This window comes from Plectropomus leopardus, chromosome 13 (assembly GCF_008729295.1).
Source record: "Plectropomus leopardus isolate mb chromosome 13, YSFRI_Pleo_2.0, whole genome shotgun sequence".
Taxonomy (NCBI): domain Eukaryota; kingdom Metazoa; phylum Chordata; class Actinopteri; order Perciformes; family Serranidae; genus Plectropomus; species Plectropomus leopardus.
Genome location: NC_056475.1, coordinates 19,105,574 through 19,119,368, shown reverse-complemented (window position 1 = coordinate 19,119,368; position 13,795 = coordinate 19,105,574). Strand labels below are relative to the sequence as shown.

Genomic DNA, 13,795 nt, shown 5'->3' with positions numbered 1-13,795 from the left:
GCTCTCCATGGGGGGAGAGCAAACTTTCTTTTGGAGCTGTATCTGTGTTTCTCTCAGAGTGTTGCTGCTTTTTCCTGTCCTTCATGTGTCTAAAGGGAGCCAATCATGAATAAAAAATCAGAAATTATGCAGCACAGCTCCCATAAGGACATAAATCGGACACAACATGGCACTAACTTCAACTTCCTTTCCCTCTTCCAGGCCTTTTCTCTCCATTTTTTTAGGGTCTCCTCAGTTTCACCCCATCTCTGTTGTCTTGTCATGCTGTCTTGCTTTTATCTGTCTCTTTCTGTCTCTCTCCTCCAACCTCATTCCATCACTTGTTTCTTTCATCTCCCCCACATTGATCTCTCTCCCCCATTCAGTATGTTGGCTTTAATCCATTTCCAAGGATGTGTGCATGCATGAGCGTGTGTGTGCAAAAATATAATGACTATACTACATTAAGGAGCAGCTGAAGGTGTAAGTACACAGGATACACGAGGGAGCACTGACAGAAGCACACGCACATAATACTGTGTGAAGAGAAGGCAGGAGGATTGTGGGTGGCTGAGTTTGTTTGTATGTTTGCTTCTTAGTTTAGTTAACTGACCTCTATACAAGGATGACAGCTGCAACTAATGATTGTTTTCATGATCCATTATTCTGCATTCAGATGTCTTGTTTTGTCCGACAAACAGTTCAAAACCTACAGCTGTTCAATTGCCTATCACAGAAGAGAAAGAAAACTAGCAAATATTTACATTTGAGAGCTGAAAGGAAGGATTTTTTTGGCACTTTTGCTAAGAAATAAAACTCAAATAATTAATGAATTATCAAAATTGCTTTTGATCAATTTTCCAATTATTGACTAATTTATAAATCAGCAAATAATTTTGGGTCTTTAAGCCAATACAACAAAGGTTACTGCCCAGTTTAACTGAGGGATGGCAAAACGTGCCCCATTTTGAATGTGCAGTACATGTACTCTACATTTGAAAACTGGTAAAAACAGCAACAACAACAATAATAATGATGATGAAGATAATAATAATAATAATAATAATAATAATAATAATAATAGTGATAATATTTTTAAAAATATAGTAAACTATACTATTTTTCAATCTTAAGCATTAAATGCTGTGCAGATATAAAGATTTACAGATTTTTATTTTTATTTTTTTAATGGATTTACTGCTTTGCGGTTGTATGCCTACGCAAGGGGCACCCACGATTAGTGTCACTAATTGAGTATCTGATCAAATGTCTCCCCTTCTCTTCCTGAGATAATATGTTTAATAATGGAGCAGAGATGTGTTTTTGCAGATCATTATGCAAGCCAACCTTTGACCTTCTGAGATATTGTAATCCCGATTTTATCCTTTTAAACATTTGAATAAATTTTGCCACAATGAATTCTTAAGTTATGGCTAAAAACATGTTTTGTGACCTTTGGTCACAAAATTTTAATCAGTAAAGTAAAGTAAAGTAGAATACAAGGTACTAAAAAAAAAGCAAACACACAGAATAAACTTAGCTGATCTTTGAGGTTAATAACTACAACTTTATTTGATAGCTTTTTTTTTATTATTAGAGGTTGTGTTTATAGAAGTTGCAACTCTACAGATGCAGGAATTTTATAGTAGTTCAAAATGGCGCAGTACAAGAATTTGCTATGTACTTTCTCAAAGTGGGTCACTGAAGTGCTTGAAATGTTAAAGATGGTACAAAATCCAAAGTGTTAGCAAAGCAAAACACTTACACCTTCCAATTGGCTTGGAGAAGTTTACACCTTCTAATGTTTGCAACCTGGCATCTCAGCGCCTCCCACACAGAGTCATGATCACAAAAAACCTGTGAGGGTCGAGTTGGTCCTGCTCTTTAAGCAACTAAAAGCACAAAGCTGGGACACACAATCTTTCAGATGCAGATTGGGTTGAGAGAGATTAGAGAGAGAGTGCATTAGTCAGACAGTATGTGTGATGAAGTTGTGGTGTGACTCGGTTTTCAACAGTCTGCCAGTGCTGGAAACGTCTGCCATCGATCCTAATTTGGCAGCGGGTCCTCTGACTACAGACAGCCCTCCAATCTGCCACAGTCACTCTCTGCTGGTAAACAGAGACACACAAGCTAACAGACTGGCTGAAACCGAGACAGAGAGACAGAAAGACCAATCAACCAACAGCATATCCTGAATACACTGTTTACACACAAGAACAGCTGCTTAATCTTAAAATTTCTACTGATTTGATATCGATCGTTGACTGTTGATACACCATATAGTAGCAAAATCACTGCAAACTAGGTGCATGACACACATTCACACACTCCTCCTCCACACACACTCCATGCTGTGCTGAGTAGCTGTGACTCAGCAAATCAGCAGGAGCAGATGGACTTTGCTTCCCACAATCCTCCTCTGCAGAACAAAAAGTGACATCATCATCACACAATCCATCAAATTAAGATTAAAAAACAGCTAGATGCTTTGCATATGAGCAGAAAGTAATCCCTGCACTTTATAATATGTTTTGATATTTCATGTTTTTTAAAGTAATTGCTGTAGCACTCAGTCCCTGCAGAGCTGGATGCAGGCCAATGAGGAGAGGAGGACAGGGAGGGAACAAATGTAGGAAAAAAAGTGACGAACAAACTGAGAAAACTGAAAGATGAAAAATTACGGTGGATTGGGGTGGCAGAGAGACATAGAGAGAGACAGAGAAGGGGGAGGAGAGAGGGAGGGACAGAGAACAAGGGAGACAGAGCAATGCCATATGTTGCAGCTCTAGGATTTGAGGGTGCATGCCGAGTGTGCTAATTAAATGGGGACTAAATAGCCGTAAAAACAATGGCAAGTTGACAGCAAAAGACAGTCTGAGAGAAATGTAGGAGAGGAAGGTGAGAGATCAAAGATCAAACAAAGCATGGATGGCTGATGGATGTGATGAGAGCAAATTTGTTGAAAGCTAAACATTATATAAGAGGAGGAATAATGACGCAGATGGAGAGAGAAACAGACACGGTGATTGGTGGAGAGAAAATGAAAATAAAATGGGAGACACAGAGAGAAGAAGGAGGCTGCAGAGAAAACCGAAGATAAAAGGATATTAAAAGCTCTTCAGCCTTGCCAAAAAGGAGAACAGGCCAACAATGCGGTTTGAGAAGTGAGAGCTGCACTGCAGATAGTGAACAAGTGGTTCATGCACACTCTCCTCCTACATATAACCTTGATTTAATTAGTGTGAAAACATGTCAAGGTAAAAATAATGCTTGACAGAAAAGGACATGAAGTCTAAAGCATCTTGTTTACAATTAGGAATGTTGCCAAAAGGACTTATCACATTAAGTTGAAGAGGCAAGAAGCAATATATGCAATTAAGGCCATAAGCATCCATGCATGAGACAACAAGCAGCTCCAGCAAGGTCAGTTTATCTCTAAAATTGTCAAGGTGAACCAGTTTGGAGTAAATATATATATATATGTATGTATGTATGTATGTATGTATGTATGTGCAATAAAAGGAAGAATATATGTCTACAGCCATGCCAGCCACTCTGTGAGACTTTACTTAAAGAAGTATTTTTCATATTCACTGCTGGAAAGATGGTCTTAATAATAAACTAGGCTGTCTGCAGTAGAAAGACAAAAAATACTTTTAAAAAAAAAAAGGACTGAGGTATTCACTTTTGCTTAAGAGGTAGAAAATCTACATCTACCAGAATGCACTGCGCCACAACGGCGCAATAAAGGCTAGGTGACATAATGCGAACTTGTCAGTTTGACACCATGAAGGCTGGCTGGTAAGAAACAATTTTGTATTACAGTTGAATGGTAAGCTAAAGCATGTTTCTGAACTGAAACATTTTAGGCAAGAAATAGGCAACGCAGTAACAGAATGTGGTTTAGAATTGATCAGCGCTACTTAGTTTTATCATTTGATTTCAGTTTTTTCGGCCTCCATTTTTACAGTACATGAAACAGTATGGCACCCACTTCCTGTTCACAGATCCTCATATTTCAGCCAAACAGTCAACCTAAAATCTGTTTCCCAAAACATTTCAGGCAAGAAATAGGTAGTGCAGTAACAGAACTTTGGGGTGTGTTTGGAAACTCACTCTGAGTGCTGGAGCTCACTCCGGCACAAACTGGGCCATTTGCAAATTTCAGACAACCATTCGGTTTCACAGAGCACTGCACTCTTGGAGTAGCAGAGTGTACTCTGTTAAGATGGTGGAAAGTTTATCAGCGCTAATTTGCACATACGACCCACATGACACAAAGCTGGTTGAAAATCGGCAAAGTACCCTTTATGAGGGAGAAATGTTTGGCATTTGGATGGATTGAAAGTGTTTTAAGGTGTATTTTTAGCATAGGCGGTCATTGTGGGAATCGTAGCTTTTGTCCATGCTAAACACTCTGATGCACCAAAGGAGCTCATTAATGAGATATACTCAAAAACAGAATGCAATCAACCTTAGAGAAGACTAAGTGGCCTCACTTCATGCACTGGTTGATAATCGCCTACAGTTAATGGCTACTGATGCATGAGCAGAAATCTAGATGAGTCCATTAAAAAAAGCGTATGTCACTACCCCTGCCCAAGTGTGCGTGAGCCTAGGAAGGCTCAAGGCTGGCAGCTGGGGTCCGACAAAGTGTCTGTGTGTGTGCGTGTCTGTGTCTGTGTGTGTAAACAGAGCTTACATGTATTAATAGGCCAGCCATGTCCGTGCTCTAAGCCACTTACGGGTCGTTTATCTTCTATCAGACCAATCCAGCCACACCATCACATTGTGTTACTGTATGACATCACAGCAGGCGGACGGTTTCTAGGCAACTAGATCAAATCATCATAGAAACTGGCCAAGGTGAGGAGCCTGCCGAGAAAAATGAAGTTGTGGTAACCCCCACAGGAGAGGGGGCAGAGCTAAAAATATCCCCTATCAGAGAGACCTGAGACAGTGACAGAATCAATATGACAGTGGGGGTGAAACTTGATATATTCTTTCTCACACAGTTGCTCGTGTTACAGACAGAAATACGATATCCAGAAGGATCACAGTAGAGTAAGCTCCCCATGGGTAAAGTGGGCAGACGAGTATATGTCATGTATCAGATGCTCACAGGGAATCATTCATCAGCCTGCCATATGTCATCTCCTCTCTATCCCCATCTCATTATCATTATCAGTTCTCGCAGGATACTGCCAAATGCTGTAATAACAAACATCTAAACCTTATTTTAGCAAACATGCAGGCGTGAATTTTTTTGCTGAAATGTGCTCATAGCAGAAATCAAGTGCTAAAAATGGCACTGAATGCCTGGAGTCTAATTTCCATAGCTGACATACAGTATAACATGTTATTTTGGCAGTTATATTCTGTGTTTCATTTGGCAAAGTTCTTCTGTGGTTGCTTGTGTTTAGACAACATTTAATGTTTGAGAAGTTTGGGTTTGTAAAATAAGAAAAAGGGTTTGGTAGAAATATGCTCCTTCAAGCAAGTTATCATAAACAGTATTGTTTTGGTATCAAAACTTAAACTCAGTTATCTATTTGAAAATAGAATTAAAAAGACCTAGTGCACACTCATACAGTATACACACACACACACACACACACACACACACACACACACACACACACACACACACACATAATACGAGGACTGACAGATGCAATTGCAGCTGAAAACAGACTCAGCTGAACTCTTATCCAAACTCAAATACCAAAAACATAATCCATTACTCATCTCAGCACACTTGGCTGCAGTATTTTTGAACCCATATGAACTTTTGAAAATAAATAAATAAATAAATAAATAAAACAAATTATGTAAAAGAAAATTGAGCTTGTACGATCCCATTTTTTTCCTTCCCAATACCGATTCCCATATCTGGACTTGCATATGGGCCCAAACCGAGTACTGATCCCATTCCATTAAAAAAATCAAAAGCTATTTACTAACCCTGTATGGATGTGAAATGATTTTTTATCAGTGTTGTATGACATGGCCCAGGTTAAACCCTGTGTAAAAAATAAACAAATATATGCAAAAAGGGCTGACAGGCTTAAAAAAATGCCTGTAGCTTGCTAAAAACACAAGATATCCGCAGATCAAGGGATAATTTTAGCACCTTATTAGAAGAAAAACCATAGTTGGCTCTACAATTTGTCTGGTCAGATTAGTAAAATATTTGCTGCTCGGGGTACACTTGAGTGTCAGGATCCCACAGTTTCCTCCCATTCTCTCTGCTGATCGCTAACTTCTGTATCCACTTTTGTTCTCTTAAAAGCCAGTTTTGTTTTTGTTCATCGGCTCATAAAAACTTAGCTCTGGGTTTTTTTCACAGTTGTTAGTGCATCCCATCACACGGCAGCTTTTTGCCATTTTTCTGTTTGCTAGCAGACGTAAACGTCAAGAAGGCAATCAATAAAGAGCAATAGACTGTCACCACCCCCCCAGTGGGGGCGGGACATAAATACACTCTGTCTCTATGAGAAGCACTCATTGCCTTCATTGTTTGGATTGGTTGGGTTCAAGAGGAATGGGATTGGTCAGGGTTAGCCGATCAGAGGCAGAGTAAGGCAGGCCATTCCTTCACTATTCTAGGATTCACATATTTTTGCACAGTGCATGCTTTGTAGGCAACAAATAATTGATTTCTGTGAAAACCCATGTTTTATCCAGGTGTGACACTACTCTCAGGTTTATTACAAAATTATGTGGTATCAGATCAGTGCAAAGACTCGCATATTCGCTGACATCCAATCCAGCATTTTAGACAATATCGGAGACACTTCCGATACTGGGATCGGTATCAAAATAACTCTAAAAGGAGTTTATATATGGCAAGCTGTTGAAATGCTTTGGAACAACTGAAGACACACAGAAAACAAAGAAAATGGTTTTGTGAATGCACATACATCCTGCCCCACTGTCTCTGGCCTCATTACTGGGGTTAATGAAAGCAAGGAAGGCTGAGCTCCGGTGCTCATATGCTCTCTCTCTCTAGGCTCTGCAGCTCTGCTGGGACTCAACATAACTGGCAGTCAGGCCCAGAAACCTACTTCTGCCGTGGGCTCCATGACTGACACAGCTCAACTGACGGCAGCAGCCCACACACACAAAAACGTGTACGCACACACGTACTCTACTTAACCCTCAAAGTAACCTTATCCCACTGTGCACTCAGGTAATTACCTTTAGCGCACTCCTGATATTCAATAATGGATATTCAAGTGTCATTAATATACAGTTTGCTCACTATTCATCGTTCCTTCCTTGTGTAAGTGTGTTATTGTTATGATGTTTTTAATCAGATGCAGTTCTAGGCACAGGTTATGTAATGTGTAATGTGTTTTTTTTTTTTCAGTTTTACTGAGCCTGATTCTCTCTCTCTGTAATGCTCAAGTTAACATGGATTAACCACATTTCCTTGGGGGTTTAAATTTGCTTCAAGCTTATCTACTGTAATGTTTCCTGAGACCTTTCACCTATTCAGAAACAGGAGGCTGTTCAGCTCTTGTCCAGGATTTCCTCTCATGCATTAAACACACATGTTTGAATCTGTTTCATCAATATTAATTCCCATCTTTCTTTGCAGTCCTTCATTCCGCACTTTTCTGTTTTCATAATAACATAATCACAAACTCACCCACACACATATACACAAAAAAAAAGAAAAAGAGTTGGTTCTGCACTCAGCCCAACCCAGCCAATTTGGCAGTGAGCGTGTTACCATGCCTACAGGCCCAATCAATACTATGTCTAAAAATAGCATGACCATAATAGTCTTACTTCCAATCGCAGAGGGCAAGAGCAGCATTTATTGTGTAATCTCCAAGATAATCGTAACCATTGGCAACCACAGAGTTAGTTGTGCAAAAGCGTGAGTTTAATCCCGAACAGGAGGTTTCTCAAGGAAAAACCTGATCCTGGGATTTTATTGGCTGGTGCTGGGATCTGACAGCAGGTCAGGGCAGGAAATCTGGAATGACTTCTTAATGGGTTAACAGTGGATGATTAAATAGACTGCATGGCTTCAGAGACAGGACATGCTAGTGCCAACACATGAAGATTAATGTTTAGAAGTGGGATAAATGCTAACACTGAGCACTAAGCTGGCAATTAAGGATGGAAAGCTCATGGGGCAAAGAGCATATTCATAAGGATGAGTCACAAATTGGCCATTTAGGAGATGATTACTGCTGCGCGACACAAAATGGCAGGACGCCCTCAACGTCAAACGCAATCTGTTTCAAAATAATGGCGTCGTTCTGATGCTGCTGCCAGGAGAGAAGTGGTTCTAGTGTCGCTACATTCAATGACTTGGAGCTACAATGTGACCCAGTGAGAGGCAGATGGGAGGTGGCTTGAGAGAGTGAGAGGTGACACAGAGGCAAACAGGAAGAGACAAGAGCGCTAACATAAGTCTCGCATACAACCTGAAACCTTGACATGCTGGCAGAGACACCGTCTTTCTCTCCCCTCTTTAACAAATACACACAAACATGGACATGTGCCAGCACGGAGAGTGTGTTTGACCTCATTCAACAGCAGCACAGGCCAAGTTTAGAGCCATTTCCACATCCATTTTAGTGCTCTAGTGGAAAATACGGGTCCATGCATACTGTATATACATGTACAGTACTGTTTTGGTCTTTTTATAGCATCTCCCTCCACAGCTGATAGAGGGAGCAGAATAGGTGGGTGGACTTTCAAGGGGGCCGTGACTCTGATTTATCTCTGTGTTCGGAGGCAAAGCTCTGGCACACATCACTGCAGCGTGGGTGAGAACCCAGACTCCATTCATAGATTTCTTTCATCTCTACCTTCTCTCGACCCTTTTTGCGGTCTCTGTGTCACTCGTTCTCGCCACAGCTCTGGCAGCGAACGGGGACACAAACGTCTCTTCATTCATAAAAGGGTCATGAAAGAAAAATGAGAGCACGGTCTTGAAATATTTAGCCTTTTTGATTCTCCCTATCAGCCTGTTGATCTTTGTTTCCCCTCTTCCAGCATCATCACAGCCTTCATGAAAGAACAACAGCTGTTAGTCACTGTGATTTTGAGTCTTTCTATTGCATGTCAAAACAGCAATACAAAAACTTTCTCTTGTCTCAGTGTCTGGTCTATTTCTTTCAGTGGAACCACTCATCATGTGTGACACTTGCAACAAAACATCACCAGAGACCTCATTCAAACAGGAAGCTTTAGAAACTTTTGCTACCAAAAATGCAGGCAGACAATCAGCAATGCCAGCAAAAATAGGCCCAATACCAGAAAAAGGCTTAGTGTTGCCCTCCACAACTCTAACAAATGCTTACAAAATGGGCTGTTTACCCTCTTCAACCATAAAAACAACAATGATGATAATGTTTTTGAGATTTCTCACCAGTTTGCCCTCCAGGGTGTAGATCTTCTTCACCACCCCTGAGTCGAGCTTGATGGCATCAGTAATGTCAGTCAGGACTTGTTCGTAGGAATGGGCCGTCTTCTTGTTCAGCAGGATCCTCACAGCCTTGCGGGGCTTCACTCCACTCCGCACCACCGTCACAAGCTTTGGACGTATAAAGTCCTTGATTTCGCGGCTCTCGGCCGCACCAGCCTTGGCGCTGCCCAGGGAAGGAGGCCCACGCGAGGATGCGGCCGAGGCCTTGACGTTCACTGACCAGTTGGGGTTCACGTTTTTCGTGTAATCCAACTTTTTGTAAGCTTCGATGGAGCTGCACACATAGCTGTCACCTGATGGGGTTGAGGGGAGGAGAAGCAATGAGAGATTCCTTACAGGAAAATGTGAAGAAATTAGATGAACTCTAGAAATTACAAAAGAGATGAGAATCTCTATAAAGAGAGAGCAAGTTTGGTGAAGAATATGACAGAATACAGAGAATAAAGGTAGGAAGCAAGTACAGAAGCATAATACTTTGCTCTGTGCAACATTTCTTAACTATGCAACAGCACTATTATTCTAGTAGCAGGCAGCACAATACACTACTAAAGAGATTAAAAGGTAAAATTTACTGATATGGCATATTTTACTGCTTTCCTTCATACTTATTATAGGCTTTATATGGTTCCTATACTGTCATATCCCATATCAACCAAAGACAACATCCGGGGCTTTTGCCATGTCACTTCTTACAGAGTAAAACAGATCAACAGAGAGCTAATCTGAGCTGAAACATATGTCTGTATCACCATATGGACACCAAATGTGTGATATAATCCTCATAATAATAATCTGCAGTGTGCTTAGCCAGTTTTATAGAGCTGTGCCCATAAAATGTGCCCTTGTTAAGCCTGATTTTAAACCTGGCAGTAAAAAACGGTTCACTTCACATTTTTCATAGCTTTGTTATTTCATTCAACACAACAGTGAGCAGGTTAAGATCATACAACATGGCAGCTGACATGTGAGACAGTGTTTGCTCTTTTAGAGGAAGAGATGTAGAGACAGACATTATTATAGATGCTGATAAGGGAATGAGTCGGGACTATTTGTGTATGTTTTGTTGCCTGTTGTATAGTTTGTTTTACAGTTTAATATATACTTTGATTGTATACTTATGTGTAATAACGATAATGAATATCCCAGCTGGCCACCAACATCATTGGCTGAATTCTGATTGTGAGGTTGGGTGACCAAAATTCAATGCCAGGACAACAACTACTGCCAACTTCAATTTAAAATAGAATACTGACATCAGATAACGTTGATATATTGTTGATTTTGTTGATATTTTGTTGATTTAAACCTGGTTCAACATCAGCTTTCTTCTGCTGCATTCATTCCCCTCTCATAAGCTATATAACCCTTGAGCAAAGTGGTTTGATTTCTTTCAAAAGCATAGAGAAAAAAGCAATGAGCAATTTGATCCATTTTTAAAAAGGGTGGGAAATTACTAGAAAGTATCAAAAACCAAGGAAAATTTTCAGAATACTATATTTATAATAATTATGATTACATATTTAAAATTATGATACAGAAAGACATTTTTAAATATATTTTTAACATTCTCTATACTTTTTCCCCCCAAGTCATTTTCTTGTTTGTTTTTTTTACTTTTCTTTATTATCTTATTTTCAGGTAATTTTCATATAACGTTTTTACTAATCTCTTGGTATTTTCTGTGTTGTTGCCTCATTGCCTTTTTCCCATGTTTTTAAAAGAAATTCACTCACGTATCAACAGGTTATGTGGCGTTGTTTAATAGCAGAAATACAACGTCTTCAAAACGTCTCATGCCACCGTCATCTTCACGTAGAATGATAACATTAAATCAAATTCAATATGAAATTCTGCAAAATTTCATAATGTGAACAACCACACAACATGAAATTCTAACATCTTTGGACATTTGAAATGTTGTTAGCACAATTTCGATTCCAACTAAAATTTAACATCTTTTGGACATGCTATTAATATCCGGCAAGCACTATGTTTCTTCGATTTATTGTAGTTAAAAGTACTCCTAAACATTTGTTTGTTTGTTTTGGATAGGTTTGGGGGCACCGAAGTAATTTTGTTTAGGGCACCCAAATGGTCAGCAACAGTCCTGGTCCAGGTGCATGAGAGGCTCACAAAACCTGCAAGTTTAGTCTCGAGTGTTATAATGCTGTGTAAGCTACCCACCTTCTATCAGTTGATCAATACTGGTGATCTTCTTGCATCCATCTAGGGTGTAGATGGTCCGGACGCCCTGCGGCAGGTTGACGTTGTCGGACAGGGAGCGGGTCAGGTCCGCCAGCAGCGCGTCAAAGGTCCGGAACCTGTCTATGGAGATGGCGTACACTATCCCGTTGAAGTACCGGTCTCCGTTGCGGTAGAAGCGGACCTTCTTGGCTCTCTTCTCCGCGGTCAGAGTCTTCAGGGTTCGGGTCCGGTACAGGCTGCAGTGGGCACTGTGCGTGGGACTCGGCACCCCGTTCATCTTCGCACTGGAGCGGCCGTGTCTCTGACCTTTGTCCCGGTCGTCGAAGTGCTCCATCTCCATCTCGCTGCTGAGGCTCACAAGTACGGCCGTACTGTCTGCGGGGGACACACAGGAGAGGCTGCGGTGAAAAGTTTTCACTGCCGAGGAAGTAAACAAAAACAAGGAGCGAGGAGAGGTTTGGTCGGCCGGTAAAGTAGCCAGCCGGTGTCCGGTGCTGGTGCTCTGTCTGAAAATAACTCCCTAATGACAGATTAAGTGCTCTTAAGCCGAGCAGCGGACAGCATGCCTCATGACGACTGCCTGTCAGAGTGCGCCTGAGTTGCTTTGAGGCGCAGATGGATGGAGAGAGAGCGCCAGTCACGAATCAATAATAGCCTATTAATTTTCCTCTTTATAAATATTCACAACCTCCACGCGCAGCCGGACGAACAGCAGTCTTAACCAGGAGCTGCCTAACATCAAACTGCGACCCATAACAATCGCTAAAATACACTTTCTACTTTTAAGATCGTTACGAGAAGTCTGTTTCAATAAGACAATGGTGGAAATGACATGTTTAAGAATTACTCACTTTCATATCAGTTGACGAGGATGACGTTGCTTACCTACGTGAGCAATTAACGCTTCTGTGACGGTCACCTCCAGTCTGACTGATGCTTTATTTCCCAGTAGAAATGAAAAAAAAAATAGTTAAATATCTATGACACAGGATGCTGGTAGCGTGTGATGCTCTCCTGGCTGCAGTGAGCTCCCCTGTGCGTTCCTTTGTTGTCCGGCTGAAGTGCCCCACCACCACCAAACACCAGTGTGTGTCTGTGTGTATGTGTGTGTTTATGTGTGTAAGCGAGAAGCAAGCAGAGGCTGGACTGGGAATGAACTAGGCAGCAGCTGTTTCCCCTCCCATTCTCTTTTCACCCACCTCCTCTCTCCTCCTCCACGTCACTGTCGTGATTTTCATTCAGCGCCCCCCCCTTTACCCACCCTTGCCCCTCATTAGGATGCAAACCCACGCTTCCCACTCGTGCTGGGGGGTGCTGCTGGTCCTGCAACCAGCACCCCCCAGCCCCCGAAGACACGCGTCAGCTGGGGGTCGATCTCTTTTATGGCAATTTAAGTGCTTCAAGCCAAATCACTTTGATGCCCAATTAGGAATAGCAGCAATCAAAATAAGTATTTTTTTCTGTATTTTGTTAGTATTTCAGTGGCAAAAAAAAAGACATCTCTCTGATCATAGACTTGTCATTTACATTACAAATGATCTACACTGTAAAATCTGACAAGTTGATTTTATGAAAAGAAAAATTTAGGAAACCGATTGGCTTGAAAAATGTAAGTTAATATAACTTTTATTCTTAATTAATGTTTTCTTTATATATATATATTTGTTGAGTTTACTCACAATTTTGTGATAATTACATGATTTTGTGAAGTTGTTGCAACTTAAAAATGACATATTTAATTAAACTTGTTCCCCAAAGTTTTTGCAACCTGAACAAACCAAGTTTACTGTGCCATATATCTGTATTCATGTGATGGAAACTTGTCAATCATATTCATATTTTCTTAAACATGATAACAAAACAGAACACACAGATGTCCAAACTTCATTACTGAATCCTCTTTGTCTATCAAGTTATGTCATACAAACTTGGTTTACTGAAGTTGCTAACACTTAAAAATGACAAGTGAAATTACCTTGTTCTTTCTAATTTGCAACAACTTCACAAAATCAAGTAAATACAGCTACATTTCGAGTGAACTTAATTAGATATAAAGTACACATAAAGTAAGATTAATAGTTATATATACTTTCCTTTTTAAAGGCAAACGGCTTCCAAGATTATTTTAAGTAAGATCAACTTCTCATATTTGACATA

The 13,795-nt window shown here is 40.5% G+C and overlaps 1 protein-coding gene across 1 annotated transcript in view; it reads right to left on the bottom strand.

Moving 5' to 3' along the window:
- The window catches only part of dclk1a (doublecortin-like kinase 1a), a 64,350-nt gene extending 51,660 nt beyond the window's left edge, over positions 1 to 12,690 (bottom strand). Inside the window, exons 1-3 of the mRNA XM_042498805.1 lie at positions 12,524 to 12,690; positions 11,618 to 12,013; positions 9,377 to 9,726 (exon numbers count right to left, since the gene is read on the bottom strand). Of these exons, the coding sequence (XP_042354739.1) occupies positions 9,377 to 9,726; positions 11,618 to 11,978 (711 nt within the window). The 5' untranslated portion in view covers positions 11,979 to 12,013; positions 12,524 to 12,690. The remainder of the gene's footprint in view (positions 1 to 9,376; positions 9,727 to 11,617; positions 12,014 to 12,523) is intronic.
- Between the last annotated feature and the right edge of the window lie 1,105 nt (positions 12,691 to 13,795).